Here is a 21,948-nt window from a genome sequence, read left to right on the forward strand (position 1 = left end):
AGTCAGGGAAGTAGAAAAGCAAAACATAAAGCATACAATGTGGTGAAGATTAGTGGGAACCAGAGGATTGAGAAGCAATAAGGGGTTAGAAGCTGAAATATGAAAGTAAGCTAGCTAGTAATATCAAAGAGGATTACAATAGTTTCTCTTTTTAAATATTTAAAAGGTAAGTGAAAGGCAAGAATAGATATTGAACCACTGGAAATTGAGGCTGGAGAAGTAGTAATGGGAAACAAAGAAATGGTGGAGGAACTGAATAGGTATTTTTCATCTGTTTTCACAGAGTGACATCAGAACTTCAAGATGCTGACAGGCAGAATTAAGTGTTATGGCCATTATGAAGAGAAGACACTGGGGATGCTGAAAGGTCTGAAGGTGAATTAATCACATGGGCCCGATGGACTACACCACAAAGCTCTGAAGAAGATGGCTGAGGAGATTGTAGAGGTTTTGGCAAGGAAGTGGCAGCTGAAATATAATGTGGCAAAGTGTGAAGTTATACCTTTTGGTAGGAAGAATTGAGGTGTAGAATATTGTCTAAATAGGGAGTGGCTTCTGAAATCTGAAGTACAAAGGGACTTGGGAGGCCTAATTCAGGATTCTGTTAAGGTTAACAGGCAAGTTCATTTGATAAAATGAAGGCAAATGCAATGTTGGTATTCCTTTGAAGAGGGCTATAATACAAGAGCATGAATGTACTGCTGATGCCATATAAGGCTCTGGTCAGGCTGTATTTGGAATATTGTGAGCAATTTTGGGACCCGTATCTGAGAAGGGTGTGCTGTTTGGAAGGGTCCAGATGTTTACAAGCATGATCCCAGAGATGAAGGGCTTGTCATATGAGGAGCTGTTGAGGACTCTCGGCCTGTACTCGATGGAGATTAGACGTTTGAGGGAGAATCTGATTTAAACTTATAATATAGTGAGAGCCCTAGAGAGAACGGATGTAGAGAAGATATCTCCACTTGTAGGAGAGTCTAGGACCCAAGGATATATCCTCATAATGAAGGGGCAATTCTTCAGATCTGAGAAGAGGAGGAATTTCTTCATCCAGAGAGTGGTGAATCCATGGAACATGTTGCCGCAGAGGTCAAGTCATTGAATGTATTTAAGACAGAGATAGATGGGTCTTGATTATTAAGGGGAACAAAGGTCACAAGATGAAGGCAGGAGAATGGGGTTGAGAAATATATCAGCCATAGCAGATAGGGTCAAGGAGAATACAAAGGGATTCGACACATGTATTAAGGAGAAAAGAGTGACTAGGGAGAGAATGGCACCTCTTTAAGATCAATAACTTTGTCTATGTGTAGAACCACAGGAGATGGATGAGTTCCTAAATGAATATTTCATGTCAGTATTTACTCTGGAGAAAGACATGGAAGCTAAGGAACCCAAGGAAACAAACAGTCATGTCTTGAAAAGACTCCACATTACAGAAAAGGAGGTGCTGGAGGCCTTAAAGTGCATAAAGATAGATAACTCTGCAAGACCTGATCAAATGTATTCCAAGACATTGTGGGAACCTGGAGAAAGAATTGCAGGGTTCCTCGCATAGATATTTACATTGTCTGTAGCCATGGGTGAGGTGCCAGAAACTTCAGGGGCTAATGTCATGCCATTATTTAAGAGTCGCTGCAGGGGAAGGTCTGGAAACTACAGACTGGTGAGCCTAACGTCAGTGGTTGATAAGTTGATGAAGGGGATTCTGAGAGACAGGATTTACATGCATTTGGAAAGATAAGGAATGATTAGAGATAGTCAGCACGACTTTGTGCATGGGAAATCATGTCTCACAAATTTAACTGAATTTTTGAAGAGGTGACCAAGACGATAGATGAAGGTGGTGTGGTAAAGGTTGTCTACATGGACTTTAACAGTGCCTTCCACAAAGGTCTGCACAGTAGATTGGTTAGTAAGGTTAGATCACATGAGATCCAGGGAAAGCTAACCAATTGAATACAAGATTGGCTTGATGTTAGGAGACAGAGGATGGTGGTAGAGGATTGATGTTCAGACTTGAGCCTTGTGATCAGTGGTGTGGCGCAAGGATTGATGCTGGGTTCACTGTTGTTTGTCACTAATATAAACAATATGGATAGGACTAAAGGAGGCATGGTTAGTAATTTTGTGAATGACACCAAAATTGGAGGTATAGTGGACAGTGAATAAGGTTATCTAATGGTACAATGGATCTTGATTAACTAGTCCAGTGGGCCGAGGAATGGCAGATGGAGTTTAATTCAGACAAATGCGAGGCATTGCATTTTGTTAAGACAAATCAGGACAGGTTAATAGTAGAGCTTTGGGAGTGTTGTCGAACAGGGAGACCCAAGGGTGCAGGTTCATAGTTCCTTGAAAGGAGTGTCATAAGTAGACACGGTGATGAAAAAGACATTTGGCACACTTGCCTTCCTCGGCAGGAGCATTGAATACAGGGATTAGGACATCATATTGCTGTAAAAGACATTGGTAGAGTCACATCTGGAGTACTGCATACTAATATATGAAGGATGTTATTAAACTGGAATGGATGCAAAGAAGATTTACAAGGAGGTTACTGAGACTGAAGGATTTGAGTTATAAGGAGAGGCTGGATAGGCTGTGTATTTTTTCACTGAAGCGTAGGAGGCTGAGGGGTGGCCTTATAGAGGTTTATAAAATCATGAGGGGCATGGATAGGGTTAATAACCAAGATCGTTTCTCCAGGGCAGAGGAGTCCAGAACTAGAGGGCATAGGTGAGAGGAGAAAGATTTAAAAAGGACCTGAGGGCCAACATTTTTATACAAAGGGTGTTTATATGGAACGAGCTGTCTGAGGACATGGTAGAGGCAAGTAAATTACAACATTTGAAAGACATTTGGGTAGGTACATGGATAGGGAGGATTTAGAAGGATATGGGCCAAACGCAGGCAAGTGTGACTTGCCTGATCGACATGGACTAGTTGGGCCGAAGGGCCTGTTTCTGGGCTGTATGACTCCCTGACTCTATGAGTCTATGAAACATGATCAAATGGTGGAGTAGATTCAATCGGCTGAATGACCTAATTTTGCTCCAATATTTTGTCTTACGGTCTTAAAGAAAAGTGAAATATTTGCATCTTTCATGACTGCAGGATGTACCAAAGTGTTTTACAGCCAAATTTACTCCTTTTGAAATGTTGTTTTTGATGTAATGTAGGACAAACATCAATCAATAGAGCTTGAAAATATGGTAGTGACCAGATAATCTGTTTTAATTATATTGGTTGAGGTAGTGTCACCTGGGCAGACTTCCTTGCTTTTCTTTCAAATGGTGGCATGGAATCTTAAACATTCAGGGCAGGTGGCACTTTACTGTGACATCTCATTTTCACCTGTGTCAGTGCTTGCTCAGTTTTACACTGGAGTATCAGTCTTGATTTTCCATTTAAATGTTTGAAATAAAATGTGAACCTTAACCAACTCTGATGCAAGATTTACCATTAAACTAAGGCTGACACATATGCATTTCTCTTAATTTTTGATGAATACAGCTTTGCATTCTCTCACGGATCTTTTACCATGCTAATATTCTGCATTATACTCACATTTAAGTACAAATGGCCCATTTCCTCTTCAATGATGATAACACTCAAATTAATATTTTCTTAATTTTATACATAAAACTCCTTCTGCACTCAGAAGTTGTTAACATTAATCGCATATATTCCAGCACAGAAGATACTGTACTCTATGTACAGTACAGACACGTATGTCAAAAATGCTAATCTGTGGTATAATAACGAAAAAACATGTAAAATGGAGGGGTATTGAGGTGGTACAGTGAATTTCCACATCATTGCTCTGTGCTGTGGAATTCTTGTATGCTGATATATCATCACAATTCCACATATGGAATAAGGATTTCGCTGTTTGCTATTTGTGGTTCAATTGTAAACACATGTGTAAAGAATGCATTTATGATTTTGCTATAAATAACAACAGGACAAAGTCTTCTCTTATTCTGAAGGATCAATTTCAGCCATTTCATTGTGAAAATGGTGCTCAGTTAATTAATCACAGGGAGGTAGGGGAAATCAGAAATATACATCACTGCCTGCTAGTTCCTCTTCAAGTCATGCGTCATCCTGACTGGGAACTATATACCTATCTTTCATTCCTGTAACTCCCCAACATCACTGAGGGGGGTCCTACAGCTGAAGGATGCAATGTTTCAGGAAGGCAGCTCACTAGTATTTTGTCAAGGGCAATTAGGGATAGACAATAAATGCTGGTCTAACCAGTGACTTCTATATCCCATGATGACATTTTTTTAAAAAAAACAACTCACTCTCATGACAATCACAGAACTGGGGAGAAAAGTGTTCAAATTACTGAGCAGCACCCTTGTAGAAAAGTCAGGTTGTGAAAAGTCATTTTGAAGTAAATTAATCCTTTAGGAAATGCACAAGAAAGTTCACCAGTCCTTTCTAAAAATTAATTGAGGAAGAATAATTAGTTTGATTCACATCAGTGCAGGTTCTGGGATGGGATTTCATGGGAAAGCATGTAATTAGGAAGATGCCTTTGAAATTACTCCTATTTGTGCATCATTGTATCAATTTCTAATTTCTAAGTTTCCCTGTCAGTTTTCTTAACAGTTGACAGAATGCAAAAATGGCTGTAAATAAAATGAAATCTGGTTAATGCTTAAGGTCAGGGAAACCTACTGAAGTAACAGCATATGAAAATTATGACTCTTTTTAATGTATGGAAATTTTGATTTCATGCCATCATTCCTGTATATTAAGTGCAGCAAGCTCAATGTGACCTATATTAATGTTATTGGAATGCATTAATTGAAGCTATAGGTGGCCCAATATGCTGAAAAGGATTACCAATCTGTGTAGATCAGTATGCTTGGATGAGAGACAGTGAGGTTTGCAGTGTGGAGCCTCATTCAGAGGCTGTCTCTGCTTCAGCAACCAGATCACCATTTTTCATCCCATATCCTCTCTTAAAGAGTAAGAGGGACTCCCCCTAGGGCAGGGTGATTTCGTGTCTTGGTAGCACAGTGCCAACCAAAGTTTCATTATATGAATTATTAGATAAATTTGCTTCAAACTTTATAATATGCAAACTAAAATAAAAGTAGACACTACCAACCCTCATTCCTTCCCAACGAGAAATGGCTCGTAGAGGTCTCAAAGCACGCAGTGTTCTGAGAGATCGCAGTGATTTGAAGGCTTGAATGCTGTTGCCTAACATACTGAGCCAACCTATCTATAAGAAAAAAAGTCATTGTTGATATCTTGAATAAATTATTTTACATGATTATCTGAACACAGATAAATATATATAAACTATTATTTTTCAACCTGTTTCCACTTTTAAAACTTCAGGAATTTCCATTTGGGAGTAATGTTTCTTAGAAATACTTAAATAGATGTAAGTACAGCTGAGCCATGTGGATTAACACGTACAAAATACAAGTTAGATGCAGGAGTGGGTCATTTGGCCCCTCAAGATTACTCCTTCATCTAATAGCATCATGCTTGGTCTGATTTAACCTCTACTCCACATTATTATCCTAGTATGTTTCACCCGTTTCTTACCAAAAGTCTGTCTACTTCTGCCTTAAAGATATTCATGATTTGGAGGCACTGGTGTTGGACTGGGGTGGACAAAGTCAGAAATCACATGACACCAGATTATAGTTCAACAGGTTTATTTGAAATCACCAGCTTTTGGAGTATTGCTCCTTCATCAGGTGAAGTGGACCTGATGAAGGGGTTACACTCCAAAAGCTTGTGATTTCAAATAAACCTGTTGCGCTATAGCCTGGTGTCATGTGTCTTCTGACTTAAAAATATTCAAAGTTTCTGCTTTCACTGCTTTTCAAACAAGAGTCCATAGACTCTCATCTTTCTTACATAAATTTTTTTCCCTTGTCTCTTTCTTAAATGGAGGACTACTTCTCTTGTAATGGTGACCCCACTTCTATATTTCTCTACAAGAAGAAACATTGTTTAACACACCCATCCTTTCAAGTCCCTACAAGACCTTACATGAGTCAATAAAATCACCTTTTACTTTTCTAGACACCAGCAGAAACAAGACTAGCCTGTCCAACCATGTCATATAAAAAAAACCTGCCCAATCCAGATATTAGCCCATTAAATCTAATGTGAGCTTCTTCAAATGTATTTAAATCCTCAAAAAGGAGAATACAACTGTACAAAATAACTGATATTGTCTCACCAGTGTCCTGCGTAACTGAGGAATAACTTTACCTACAATTCCCCTTGCAATATTGGAGAATATTCTATTAACTTTTCTAATTACTTGTTGTGCCTGCATTCTAACCTTTTCAGTTCATGCATTATGGCACCCAGATCCCTCTGCACCTCAGTGCTCTGTAATGTCTCAGCATTTAGATAGTATGTTTCTTTTTTATTCTTCCTGCCAAAATGAACCGTTTTACATGTTCCCACATTATACGCCATTTTCCAAATCTTTGCCCACTCAATTAACTTATCAATATCGCTTTGTGGCCTCTTCATATCCTACTCAAAATTTACATTTTACCTGTGTTTGTGTCATCAGCTATCACCATCATTCCTTTCATCCATGTCAATTATATACATTGTAAGAAGTTGAGGTTTCAACACTGACCCCTGTGGCACAGGACCTGTTACATTTTGCCAACTAGAAAAACAACAATTTATGCCTACTATCTACTTTCTGTTAGCCAGCCAATCTTCTATTCATGCCAATATAATATCCGTACACCATGAGCTTTTATTTTGCACAATAATCTTTGATGTGGCACCTTACAAAATGCCAAAGTTCAGTGCCTCAAATAGTTCCAGTTTATGACAAATATTATCTGCATTATGGAGCTCTGAGTAACTCCAACTCAGATTGCTATACAACAGCCTAAATTTTCGAATACCTCAAATTTCTGCTTTGTATAGCATTACCTCCTGTTTTAATAAAGTAACATGCTAGCAAATTGTCCTTTTCCATCTCCGCGTGTCAGTCCCCCAGGCTGCTTCGAATCTTGCCATGTTAATGTTTCTTTCCACTGCATCATTTCAACTGGTCTCGGGCTTTCCTCTTCTCCTTTTACCTGTTGTCCCAATTCCATCACTTGCCTCACTACATTTCCTCTTTCTCACACCAGATGACCATACCAGATGAACCACATGGAGATTTTATGAAGCAGAGCTAGATTTTAAGGAATGTTTTATATGAGGGAAAAAGTGCAGAGGTTTATGAAGACAATTTCAAAACTTATAGCCAAAGTAGTTGAAGGCACAACTGCCAATTGTGGGGACAGAATTCATGGATTTGCAAGAAGCCAGAATTGGAGGAGTGCAGAGATCTTGAAGAGTTGGAGCAGTTTACAGAGATAGGGAGGAATGAAGCTGTGGAGGGATATGAGTACAAGAATGAGAAGCTTTCATTTGAGGGTATACCAGACCAGGAATAAATGGTGAGCTCAGGGAGACAAGTGAACAGGACATGGCATGATTTAGCATCACAGTGTAGGATGTACTGAAATTTATGAAGGGTGATTGAGTATGTTGTCAGCTAAAGAGAGCTTTGAAACAGCTCTATTTAGAGTTAACAACCATATGGTTGAGGATTCATGACACTGCTGGATAAAAGTTACTGTTCTGCAGTCACTGTATACCTTCAATTTAATGGAGTATGTGTGCTGAAATAATTGATCCATGTTTGGATAGAAGTAGGTTTTAATTCAATCCAAATCTCAGCTAGCATCCTTACTAAATGGTTTTTCACAGTTAGAAAATTTCATTTCACCAGTTTACATTATATCAATAAACCAGATATAACTTCCAATAAAAAGAATTGCAAAAAAAACTAGAACAATTGACTACAACCTACTATTTTTGTTAAAGATCACTTTGGACAGCCTTCTGTCTTGCTTTGATATAAGACAATGTGCCTAATGTTCAATAATTACATGAATGGGAGCATAGAGAATCATCGGTGCAGCCAGATTTGTCTGCCTGCATCTCTGTAATCATTGTAGCATATGACAGTGTATAAACTGTTGTTGTGCTGAACGTTCCTGTTCTGCATGTTTTACTGGAGAGTGTCATAATGTTGATAAATAACCTCATGCTAACTTAGAATGCAAGGGGATGATTTTGAACATAAAAGAGTGCAATTTATTCTAAAGTAACTAACTTTTTAAAATTCCTTTTGTAGGCTCAAGGGTAAATGCCAGCATCGACTATAATTCTGAACTTTTCATTCCTTTATTTTTCTATTTTATTACTATGTTTTCATGTCTTTCTGATTTATTCCTAAGAATCTGTAATTAAAGATCTGTTTATAGGTACCTTGTACCTAAGATGGTGTCGTAAATGGCAACTTGCATACATTTCATTGTACTCATGTGAGTACATTTATCATTAAAGCAATTCTAATTCATTCTTCACTCAATGATCACCTAATTTCCAATCTGTCAGTAAGTGTGGAGAGTAAAGCTCCCTGATGATTGGTAGAATGAGCAAAACTCTGGTGTTTCCACACCTGATCCAAAAAGCCACATGTTGTACAATTTACTGGATGTCATTTTTGACATTCAAAATAAACTTTTAAAAATATCAGACTGGATCCATCATGGTGCCAGCATTATAAAGTGGTGATATGAAAGCCCAGATTGAGTCAGCCAATTGAATCTGATTCTGACCTCCCTTGACATTCACACACACACACACACACACACACACACATACACATACACACACACACACACACACATATACACACACACACACACATACACATGCTCAAGGTGAAATTAGATGGCAGTGAAGTGTAGGAACTCCAGCTCCTTCTGTTCCCCTCTTTTTAACATTGGAGTGTCCGTGCCAATCTTACCCCTGCACACTATTATATATTTTTTGTGCCACCTAATTAGTAATTTTAATATATGAACTTCATGATATTTGAGATAGATTTTGCTAGCGATGTGCAACACAGTGACTGGTGCACATTAGTACTCTGTAAGAAGAGTATAATCTTCTAGATTACTGCTGTGATTTCAATGTACCTGTAGTGAGTGTTTGATCTTTCCTTGTCCATTGGGGGGCAGCACAAACAAAATCAAAGAGTTTCCTCTTCAGGGACAAAGAGACACTGTGGATAATTTACCTTATCAGTATCCCTGTGTACTCTAGATGGAAGAAGCCAGGAAATAATGCATGGCATTGGAGAATTTTGAGAAGTCAAAGAGATAGTTCTAATAAGAAGAGGATTAAAACTACATAAAGTGAAGGAAAACAAAATCTTCTGAAGGATGTTTCTAATCAAAATAATTTGTCTGGTCTTGGACAGTTCTGTTTATTCTGTGTTAGGCATCTGGCTTCAATGTGACAATTTACTATTGCCACTAGACAGCCAATCCACAGATGTGAATCAGGTGTTTTGTGTGGAGCTGTTACTCCAGGCAATTCCCATCCAGCTTAAATTTGTTAAAGAAACACATTGTTCTTTGAACACTAATGTCTTCTGAATAAACAACCATGCTTCATGTTGTGAAATGATGTACAGATGCTATCTCATTATCGCAAGCCTGAGAACAAAATCAAATTGCATTCTTATGAACAACATGTAAAGCACTTGAAACAAGGTTTTAAAATTATTTCTGCAAAGAACATACTGAATTAATAAACAAAAACTTACCACAACAAGAAAGAAATCCAGTAATGTCCAGACATTGGTAAAATAGTCTGTAAGACCAAGGCCTAGCACTTTAACAATCATTTCAAAATTGAAAAAGAAGGCATAAAAGTAATCCAGGTACCGCAGTGCCAGCTGGACTTTTGCATCTTTTTGTAAGTATTTATCATCTAAAGTCTATAAGGGAGAAAAGAAACATTCCAAAACATAAGGCAGCATTCAGCAATACAACTCTTTCAATCTAAAAGTAGTCAGGATCTTTGATTTTTTTCCTTTCATCAATTAGTACAGCATGAGTATAGCAATTAGAAGGATGTGTCCACAACTGAGGGTAAATGTTGCCCCAGATATGTAACTTGCCAAAAAGCCCCCAAGGTGGCCAGGATATGGTTCTTCCCCCTCCCTCCACCAACCCCTTTCTCCAATCCCCACCCCACCCCCACCTAGCTTTTGATACTGTCTCACAGTTAAAAAAGTCAAATGTGTGCCATGAGAAATGCTCTGGGAAGTAAGGCAATGATGGAGACTATTAAATAAATTGGAGGATGGCAAACGTAAGTCCACTGTATGAAAGAAAGAGGGAGGGTGAATTACAGATTGGTTAGCCTAACATCAGTAATAGGGAACATGCTGGAGTCTTTTTGTGAAGGATATAATAATAGGGCACTTAGAAAGTACCAACAGCATTACACAAAATCAATATGGATTTATTTATGAAAGGGAAATCATGTTTGACAAACCTACAGGGGTGTTTGACAACATATCTAGTGGAATAAATTAGGCAGAACAAGTGGATGCGGTGTATTTGGATTTTGAGAAAGCTTTTGATAAAGTCCCATATTAGAGGTTAGTGTGCAAAATTTAACACATGAGATGGGAGATGACACAGTGACATGCATTGAGACTTGTTTAGAAGATAGGAACTAGGGCACAGAGATAAATGGGTCATTTTAGCAGTGGAGGGTAATGATTGATGGGGTAAATAGTACTAGTGCCCTAGCTATTCACAATATATATCAACAGCTTGGATGAGGGAATTAAAAGTAATATTTCCAAGTTTGCTGATGACTCAGAAATAGGAGGAAGTATAAGTAGTGAGGAGGACGTAAACAGGTTTCAACATGATTTAGAAAAGATGAGTGGGTTAGTAGATGTAGATGCAATATGATGTGGCTAAGAGTGAATTTGTCTACTTCAGTAAGAGAAACAGAGTGGCTGAGTGTTATATAAATAGCGATAAATAGGAAATTGTTGATGTGCAAAGGGACCTGGGTGTCCTGCATACCAGTCACTGAAAGCAAGTATACCTGTGTAGCAAGCAGTTAGGATGGCAATGGTGTGTTAGATTCCTCTGGAAGAAGTTCAAGGCAGGGATATCTTACTGCAGCTGTACAGGGCTTTAGTGAGACCACACCTGGGGTGTTATGTATAGTTTTAGTCTCCTTTCCCTGTAGCAAGATATACTCATCATGGAGGGAGTTCAGGAAACACTTGGAATATTGTGTCCAGTTCTGGTCGCCTTACTATAGGAAAGATACATAGGCTTTGGAGAGGTTGCAAAGAAGGTTTACCAGGATATTGCCTGGACTGGAGGGCTTGCCTTATGAAGAAAGGTTGAATAAGCTCAGACTTTTCTCTCTGGAGAGAAGGAGGAAGAGAGGAGACCTGATTGAGGTATACAAAATAATGAGAGGAATAGATAGAGTCCATAGCCAGAGACTTTTCCCCATGGCAGGATTAACTGGTTCGAGAAGTCATAGTTTGAAGAAATTAGGAGGAAGATATAAAGGAGACATCAGAGGTTGGTTCTTTACATAGAGAGTGGTGAATGCATGGAATACGTTGCCAGCTGAGGTGGTGGAAGTGAAGTCACTGGGGACATTTAAGCGACTGCTGGACATGCACATGGATAGCAGTGAGTTGAGGGGTGCGTAGGTTAAGTTATTATATTTTACACTAGGATTAAGTCTCGGCACAACATTGTGGGCCTAAGGGCCTGTTCTATGCTGTACTTTTCTATGTTCTATGAAAGGTTCAGCAGATATGTTTTCAGAATGGCGGGTTTGTTGGCTGAAGTAACATTGGGTTGACATAGGCCTCTATTTACTGGATTTCAGAAAAATGACAGGGAACCTTAACGAAATGTATAGAATGACAGGGTGGACCTACTGGAAGCAGAGATGATGTTTCCCTTGAACTATGTAAGGAAAGTAGGAAAGAAGGGCTTATGCCCGAAAAGTCGATTTTCTTACTCTTCGGATGCTGCTTGACCTGCTGTGCTTTTCTAGCACCACACTCTTGACAGAAAAGATTTTACCAGGATGTTGCCTGATATGGGGGATTTTAGCTATGAAGAAAGTTTGGGTAGGCTGCGTTTGTTTTCATTGGAGGGGAGACCTAATAGAAGTTTATAAGATTGTGAATGGCATGGATAGAGTGGAAAGTGTGAGGCTTTTTCCCAGATTGGCGGAGTCAGTTACTAGGGGACACAGGCTCAAGATGTGAGGGGGAAAACTTAAAAGAGATATGTGAGACAAGTTTTTCACACAAAGGATGGTGTGTGCTTGAAACACATTGCCAGGGGAGGTGGTGGAAGCAAACACAACAGCAGCATTCAAGAAGCACCTGGATGAATATATGAATAGGAAGGGAATAGAGGGATGCTGGTCCTGTAATTGAAGACAGTTTTAGCATGGAAGAACAAAATGTGGTGGTGCAGGTTTGGAGGGCCAAAGGGCATGTTCCTGTGCTGTATTGTTCTTTGTTTTAAGAGTCCATGGTCTTGGAATACAGTGTCAACCGTTTAGAACTGAGGAAGAGAGGAACAGAAGCAAGCCTTCATTCCCTCGAGCCCATTCCACCAATCAACAGCTAATCTGTAGCCTAACTCCATTTACCTGCCTTTGGCCAGTTTCCCTAACACATTTGCATTACAAAAAATTATCTATCTCAGACTTAAAATTAACAACTGATCCAGCATCCACTGTCATTTGTGGAAGAGTTCCAAACATTAACCACCTTCTGTGTGTAGAAGTGCTTCCTAACATCTCTCTGGAATGGTCTGGCCCTAATTCTCAAACTATACCCCTTAGTTGTATAATCCCCCAAAAATGGAAATAGTTTATCTTTATCTGTCTGCCTTTTCAATAAATTTCTTCATACAGGGGTTGCGGTCTTGTGGAATCCTGTACCATATAAGGGGATTGAGGTCAACTGACTGAATACTTAAGAACCCGATATAGGTTTATTTCTTGAAGGGAAAGGTGTTATGGGATATGGGATGGGTGTGGGAGTATGGCATTGAGGTAGAGAATCAACCATGATCATATTGACTGATGGAGCAGGCTTGATGGGTTGAAATATCTCATCTTGTTTCTGTTTCCTATGCCCCTACATACGAGATTATCCCAGATCTGTGTCTTAACCTCATTTACTCTGCCTTAACTCTATATGAAAAATGATTGATTTCATTATTGAAAGCAGCAATTAGCGTTCACAACCTTCTGAGGGAAAAAAATTACCAGGTTTCTACCATCCTTCCATCAAGAAGTATTTCTGGGTTACATTTCAAATTAATTCAGTTCCAATTTTAATATATATCCAATTATTCTTGATCCCCCCTCCCCCACCCCCGAGGTAATATTTTCTATCTACTCTTTGAAATCCTTTCACATTTTAGTGGTTTAGAATTTCTGAGTTCTGATTAAAATAATGACATAACATGCTGCATGTCCAAAGTAGTACCCAACAAAATTCTTCACAAGAAAGTGGTCACAAGGTAAGATGAGCAAATGTCTAAAATTGAAAAAAAGATAGACTTACATTTCACTTTAGTGCATTTTGTGACCTCAAGATACATCAAGTCACTTCACAGCCAATGAAGTCCTTATTGTAATGTAGGAAATGTAACATGCAATTTGTAGATAGCAAGGTTCCACAAACTATTCTGAAATAGTGTAACTGTTTATATTCAGCTCAGTGATGGTTAATGGGGCTTTGGTTTAAAGATTCATCTGATAAATGGAAACTCTGATAATGCAGTCTCCCAGTTCTCTTGTGTCAACTCAAGTGTCAACATATACGTTTAAGCTCAAATCGCTGCAATGGCTCATATACAGACAAGCTTCTGTCTCAAGGCAGCCATTGATCAAAGCTGGCACTAAATAGTATTGTGAGCTCCTGGTCTAAACTGTGCTTTAGTGTAAAGGTTGGGTGATGGTCCAGTGGTATTTTGCTAGATTATTCTAGAAACCTTGCTAATGTTCTGTAGCAGATGGTAGAACTTGCATTCAATAAATGTCTGGAATTAGAAGATGAATGATGGCCATGAAACCACTGTTGAATGTCGGAAAAACCCATCTGATTCACTAATATCTTTCAAGAAAGGAAACTACCACCCTTACCTGGTCTGGCCAACATGTGATTCTAGATCTACAGCAATGAGGTTGACACTTAACTGTCCTCTAGGCAATTAATGATGGTTAATGAATGCTGGCCTGGCCAGGGCACCCACATCTCATGAATGAATAATAAAAAGAGGAACATTTCAAGCTCCTTTTGGCAAGTTACAGCAATATCATCACAAGGACAGGATGAAAAAGCTAATTAACTACTTTCTGTTGGAGCTCTGAAATGATGGTGACAAAGAAAGGTTAATTGCAAAACATATATTGTGGCAAAATGTCAGGTCAATGCAGAAATGTTGCTTCCCCTTGTGAGGGCATAACCTTAAGAGTAAGAGTCATTTCTCTAAGGCAGTGGTGAAGAGGAGTTTCTTTTCTAAGAGGATAGTGAATCTGTGGAGTTCTTTACCACACATAACTGTTGAGGCTGGGCCACTGAGTATATTGAAATTTGAGGTAGACATGTTTTCAGTAAGGGAATCAAGGGTCAAGAGGAAAAGGTAGGAAAGTAAAGTCAAGGATGATCAGATTTGCCATGATGCTATTGAATGACAGAGCAGACTCGAAGGCTATTCTTCTGGCTTACTTCTGTGTTTATGTTTTATGGTCTTGTGGTTACAGGCTTGAAACAGCAGAAGTATCTTTTGTAAGATAACAAACATATTTGTTCAGTCATGTGAAAAGTACTTGAAGAACCTTCCAGAGTATAACAATTGGAGACCAGGATTAGCAGGAGTTGGGCAGGAGAATAAAAGCTGAATTGTTATTCAGGATTAAAGTAATATTTAAAATGAAGAAAGAAATCAGACTTCTTGAAGAAGTTTGAGCAATGGAGGATATGTTAGACTCAATCTGAGGCATTATGAATAAGGTCAAAATATTGATTGATGTAGAAACAATAAATATGGAATTATGTTACATATATTGAAGACCCTCCTGATTAATCTGTTGCTTAATATTCCTTGTGGCTAAGGAATTGAAATTACTGTGTGCAATAAGTATTTCATAAATCCTTCAACAAATCTGTATGAAACTCCTTCTTTGATTATTTTAACAAATGCAATTTCTATTTGTCTTTAGTGAGATACAGAGCATAGAGTCACAGAGATTTACAGCATAGAAACAGATCTTTCAGTCCAAACCGTTCATACTGACCAGATATCCTAGATAAATCTAGTCCCATATGCTAGCACTTAGCCCATGTCCCTCTAAACCCTTCCTATTCATATACCCGTTCAGATGCCTTTTAAATGTGGTAATTGTACCAGCCTGCACCACTTCCCCTGGCGGCCCATTCCATACACGCACAAACCTCTGCATGAAAAAGTTGCTGCTTAGGTCTCTTTTAAATTTTTCCCCTCTCACCTTAAAGCTATGCCCTCTTGCTTTGGACGTCCCACCCTTGGGAAAAGACCTTGACTATTTACCATATCCATGCCCCTCATAATTGTATAAATTTTTATAAGGTCACCTCTCAGCCTTTGACACTCCAGGGAAAATAGCCCCAGCCTATTCGGCCTCTTCCTATATCTCAAATTCTCCAACCCTGGCAACATCCTTGCAAATCTTTTCTGAATCCTTTCAAGTTTCATAACATCCAACCTATAGCAGAGAGACCAGAATTGCACACAATATTCCAAATGTGGCCTAATCAATATCCTGTACAGCCGCAACATGACCTCCCAACTCCTATACTCAATGCACTGACCAATAAAGACAAGCATACCAAATGCCTTCTTCACTATCCTATCAAACTGCAACTCCACTTTCAAGGAACTATGAACCTGCACTCCAAGGTCTCTTTGCTCAGCAATACTCCACAGGACCTGACCATTAAGTGCATAAGTCCTGCCCTGAATTGTCTGCCTAAAATACAGCTCCTCACATTCATATAAACGCCATCTGCTACTCCTTGGTCCATTGGCTCATCTGATCAAGATCCCTGTTGTACTCTGAGATAACCTTCTTCATTGTCCACATTCAATTTTTGTGTCATGTGCAAACTTACTTATTATACCTCCTATATTCATATCCAAATCATTTATATAAACGACAAAAAGCAGTGAACCCAGCACCGATCCTTGTGCTACACCACTGGTGACAGGCCTCCAGTCTGAACAGCAACCCTCCACCACCACCCTCTGTCTTCTACCTTCGAACCAGTCTGTATCCACATGACTAGTTCTTCCTTTATCCCATGTGTTCTAACCTTGCTAACCAGTCTGTCATGAGGAACTTTGTCGAATGGCTTACTGAAGTCCATATAAATCATGTCCACTACTTTGTCCTCATCAAACATCTTGCTTACTTCTTCAAAAAACCAATCAAGTTCATGAGACATGATTTTCCATGCACAAAGCCGTGTTGACTATCCCTAATCAGTCCTTGCCACACTTTTCGACACTGATCTCTAGCATCTGCAGTCCTCACTTTTTCCAAACACATGTCCCTCAGAATCCCCTCCAACTACCTGCCAACCATCGATGTCAGGCTCAGCAGTCTATAGTTCCCTGGCTTTTCCTTACCACCCTTCTTAAACAGTGGCACCACGTTAGCTAACCTCCAGTCTTCCAGCACCTCACCTGTGGCTATCCATGATACAAATATCTCAGCAACGGGCCCAGCAATCACTTCCCTAGCTTTCCACAGGTTTCTAGGGTACACCTGATCTGGTCTTATCCACTTCTTTGCATGTTAAAGCGTCCAACATCTCCTCCTCCATAATATGGACATTTTTCAAGATGTTGCTAATTATTTCCCCACATTCTATATCTTCTATATCCTTCTCCACAGTAAACACTGATGCAAAATACTCATTTAGCATCTCTCCCATCTCCTGTGGCTCCATATATAGGGGCCTTGCTGATCTTTAAGGGGCCCTATTCTCTCCTTAGTTATCCTTTTGACTTTAATGTATTTATATAATCCCTTTGGATTCTCCTTAACCCTATTTGTCAAAGCTATCTTATGTCCCATTTTTGTCCTCTTGGATTTCCCTCTTAAGTATACTCCTACTACCTAATCATGCCAGCTTGAATGATATTGAACTACATAGAATCTGAAACAAATAAGTATTCCCAACTGGTCAAGGCTAGTGATTACAGCAACTTATATACAGCATTGTTACAGTGGTAAAATGTCCCCAGGTGCTTTGCAGGAACCTTATTCAATTAAATTTGAACTAAGCCATGTAAGGGAATATTAAAGCAAACAAATAAAAGTTTGGAAAAGGTGTTCGGTTTTAAGGACTGTCCTAAATGAGGAAAGAAAACTGTAGATGTCTAAAATTAGTGCTTTGACAGCTAAGGAAATGCCACCACTTGATTATAGTCAAGGCTGTTCAAGCAGCCAGCACTGGAGCAATGCAGATAGCACAGAAGATTTTGTGTATCATGGAATTCACGGAGATGTGGCTGAGCGGGTAACGTTATGGAGGGATTATGAAACAGTATGAACATTTAAAATATAATAATTTTCTTAACATGGAGCCAATGTATATCCATGTGCATTGGATGGGGAGAAGGATGAAAAGGATTGGTGCAAGTTAAGAGTTGTTGTTATAGAGGTGGAAATGAACAGCATTGGTGATGGTGCAGATTTGTGATTGAGAACTCATCTCAGGGTTGAATGTGGCATCAAAGTTGCAAGCAATCTGGCTCAGCCTCAGACCATTTTCAGGGAGCTGATAAAGGTGGCTAGGGAACAAAGTGTATGGAATTCCAAAAACAAATAGCAGCAGCTTTTAAAAACTTTAGTTGGACAAGCTGTGTGACAATTTAGAGTCATTCAGGAATGAGAGAAATGGTGGTGAGGTAAACTTGGGTATCAAATATAATGACACTGGGGGGCAAATGAGTAAAAGGAGGAAGCAAAGGGTATATCTTTGGGCCTCATAAGAGGTAATATACAGGTGTAAGAAGAGAAGACAATGCAATTAATAATTGAGTTATGATTAGATGAAAAAAGAATGGAGTTAGATAGATGCATTCGCCTAGCTGTATGACAATGGAAAGTTTTAAGAAGGTGGTGTGGTCAACCATGTTAAAGATTGAGAAGGACAAGGAAGGAGGGTTTACTGTATTCACAGTCACATAGGATTTTGTCTGTGATTTGGTGAGAGCCATTTCAATACTGTGACAGTGCTTCAGGCGTGGAGTTCAGGGAATGACAGACACAGATTTGAGAGGAAACAGCATGTGCATGGACATTGGAGAGGGTGAGGGGATATCTTGCAAGAATTGAAAGGACCATAGGTTGACTTTATGAGGTGAAAATATGATGATTATACCACAGTGTCTTCCATCTAATCCTATCATCTCTTCCATTCTTCTCTCCCTAATTGTTGTGATCACTGTCATCAATTTTTCCTTACAAAATCTTCATTGCCATATATGTAATGTTCATTAATTTTTATACTTTCCTTTTTAGTTGATCCACACCTCTGCTTAAGACACAAGAATTGGATATGATTTAATGAACAAAGCTTCATTCTGGTACCTCATGAACTGGAAGGCATATTTTTAACATGAGTGCAGAAAAATTTAAAAGGGACCTGAATGGCAAGTTTTTCACACAGAGGGTCATTCACACATAGGAATGGGATGGGTTTAGTTTGGGAAATGTGGTTGGTGTGGAGTTGGACCAAAGTTCAGTTTCTGTTCTGTAAGACTCTATGAATCTCTGATTCAAAGAACAATGATTTGTGTATACCTCTGGACAATGAGCATGAATATGATATTTGGAATGGAACGGACTGTGTTGTTAAATTACTAATGGGAACTAACCCATAGCCCATGTACTTTAATTTTACATACCAATTTCTTATCAAAAACCTTCTAAACGTCCAAGGAAACCATATCCATTGCTTCTCCCCAATCAACCCCACTAGCTATCATCCTCAAAAAATTGCAGGGGATTTGTCAACCATGATTTTCCTTTTGTAAACCAATGCTAACCTGTCCGATCTGGCATTGGTTTACAAGTGCACTATGGTTAAAACTTTTAAAAGAAATAAACCCATTATCCAACTGTCAAGCTAACTGGTCAATAATCCTCTGTTTTCTCTCTAACTTCATTTTTAAGTAGTGAAGTTATATTAGGTATCCTCCAATCCATAGGCACTTTTCCAGCATCAATAGAATCTTGAAGGGTGACCATCAATTCATCCACTACCTCTAGGACCACTTCCTTCAGTAATCTGGGATGTAGATTATTGGGCAGTGGGGATTTGCCAGGTTTTATTCCCATCAATTTTCTCAACATCATTTCCCTACTAATACTGATTCCCTTCACTTCCTCCTTCTCAGTAGACCAGGCATCCCCCATAATTTTTGTGACCTTTTTTGTGTTCTCCTTTGTGAAGATAGAACAAAATATGTATTTAATTGGTCTGCCATCTATAGGACTTCGACTACACTGTAACCACTTATGAATTGAGGAGAGCATTAAGTTCTCAACACATGTCAAGGAACAGTTTCTAAGTTACTAACCTGCCTTTGGCCTAGTGTTAGATTATTAATTCCAAAAAAAACTAAATTCTATGGAGGCCAAACATATGCAAAGTCAGTGGAATCATGCAAGAATATTAATTGTGACATGGGAGTTGAAGCTAAATTTGATGCCAAGAGTTCTGAGTTTATATATATAATATATATCTGAACAATCATATTTTTGAATACGCATTTGGTCTGGTGACAAAGAAAACAAAAAAAAAGCCATGGCTGCCAAAACATTCAATTTCAAAGTAGGACCAGATCGAAACCAGGGTTAACTCCAATGCTACATTGGCTTGTGACCACTCGTCTATAAGTGTTGAGGCCAACAATAGATTTTCTTTCAATCTATTAGAACTTACCAGTGTCATTGTACTCAAAAGTATGACAAACAGTACACTGCCATCAAACACACGATTATTCACCACTTTGAACATCAGTGTCCTCAGTGAAAGGAAGAGCTTTCCCAAGAAGGTTGTTTTAAGTGCATTACAACAAATGCATTTTTCAGTGCACATGGCTGGCAAGCAGGGCTGCATTGTTTTGACTTCTGTTTTTTGTTCTTCATCCTCCATGCCTTCCTCTTCAACTGAGCACAGAGGTTTCTCACCATCGATTTTATTATCTTCATTAACAGGTTTATCATTTGACTGCTCTGTTATTTCTGAGCAACCCGTGTCCCCAGATGGACGATAGATTTCACGTTCTGCTTCCTGCTGCTCTTCCTCCACCGTCTCGAGCTAATGTAAGAAAAGAGTAATGGATTGAACCACTTTGTCCAATGATGCAAAAATGATGATCATCACAAGTTAACTTTTCCAGTTATACATAGCTACATAATAGTATACAATATGGTCTACAGCTTCAGAGTTTGGTGACAAACTTCTTACCAATGTGTAAACAGAAAATGTTGAGAACACTCGGCATTCCCATCAGTGGAGAGCAAAACAGAAGATCAGGAGAGCAGAAAGTGCATGTCACATCTGCTCGCAATGATTAACTGAATATGAGTATTGGCCAGTCGATCAAAAGCTACGGTGGAGGGGCAGTGGCCAGCCAATTTTGCAAAAAGAGACAGGCAGAAATTGTTGATTCCACTGTTAGTAGAATGGGCATCTCTTGAAGTAGCATCTGAACATGCATGCAATGATTACAAGCCAGCAGCTTTAACACTGTATAATCTGACAGGAATCCAATTTCTGCCCAAATCTCCAGGCTCAGCCTTCTTCTATTCTTCTGAACCCAAGATCATCAGTCAGATCTCTAGACTCTGTTTTGTATATCCTAATCTGTGCTTGGCCTTAAGGAGGGAATGTCCATCTGAAACTGGCTCATGACTGATAAAGGATCAGCTCATAATTCAGCAATCCTTCTATGTCGCTTCTCCTCCAGGACTGCTAAGAGTGACAGGAGGCATTCTACTTCACCAACGGCATCAGAAGACCCTCCTGTCTGATTGAGGAATTCTGGATGAAGATTGTAGTGCAGTCCAGTAGCTGTGAGGTCCACCAGAGGCCAATGCAGGAAAAGAGTCTCCGGCCTCCTTTGCAGATAGACTATTATGGAATCATTAGAACAATGTGGCTGCCATGACAGCAACAAGCAAGGTGACTCTCTGAGGGGAAGGAGTGAGCAGGAAAGTAAAAGACATGTAAGGTACAGCAGCTGATGTGCCATGAAGCTTGGATGCACATAGATGAAAGATGACAGCTCGTGCTTCCATTATTGGACAAGTGGCATGAAAGTTTGGGGTTTAGTTGTCCAAAGATCAAAGGATTATTCTTCTCTTCTGTTTGAAGGAGTAGTGCTCAGCATTAGAACACTCCCTGAGATAGCCTTAATCTTCCCAAGCAGTGGTAGATGCCTGTTTTATAACTGTACCAGAAAAGCTTGGCTAGGGCCACAGCTAGTTCTGGAGTATAAGTCCTCAGTATTGCTGCAGTCAGGAACCATAGTGTTTGAGCTATCCAGTGTATTCAGCTGCTTCAGGGGAAGGTGGAGTTGGTTGATCCACTTAACAACTAGACTTAAGATTGTTGCAAATGCTTTCGCCTTATCTTTTGCATTGATTTGCAGGGCTCCCTCACAATGAGGATGAGGATATTTGTGGGCAGTTCTCATTTTAATTTTTGTGTAATTTTCAATTGTCCACTATCATTCATGACTGGATGTGGCAGGACAATAAAATGTAGTAGTTGTGGGATCAGTTAGCCCTGTCTATCATTTGCTATTTCTCCTGCATGGCCTGCATTATTCCTGTGTTATATCTCCAGCAGATTGAAACTTCATTTTCACATGCGCCAAGAGCCGCTCCTGGTATGCCGTCTTGCACACTTCATTTAACCAGGGTCGATCTCCTGATTGGATGGTG

The 21,948-nt window shown here is 39.3% G+C and overlaps 1 protein-coding gene across 1 annotated transcript in view; it reads right to left on the bottom strand.

Annotated features, from left to right (window-relative positions):
* LOC140479312 (sodium channel protein type 9 subunit alpha-like) overlaps positions 1–21,948 on the bottom strand; it is a 173,767-nt gene that overhangs the window by 70,704 nt on the left and 81,115 nt on the right. The window contains exons 10-12 of the mRNA XM_072573248.1: positions 19,940–20,317; positions 9,682–9,859; positions 5,129–5,241 (exon numbers count right to left, since the gene is read on the bottom strand). Of these exons, the coding sequence (XP_072429349.1) occupies positions 5,129–5,241; positions 9,682–9,859; positions 19,940–20,317 (669 nt within the window). The remainder of the gene's footprint in view (positions 1–5,128; positions 5,242–9,681; positions 9,860–19,939; positions 20,318–21,948) is intronic.

The sequence above is a fragment of the Chiloscyllium punctatum genome, chromosome 1 (genome assembly GCF_047496795.1).
Source record: "Chiloscyllium punctatum isolate Juve2018m chromosome 1, sChiPun1.3, whole genome shotgun sequence".
Classification (NCBI taxonomy): domain Eukaryota; kingdom Metazoa; phylum Chordata; class Chondrichthyes; order Orectolobiformes; family Hemiscylliidae; genus Chiloscyllium; species Chiloscyllium punctatum.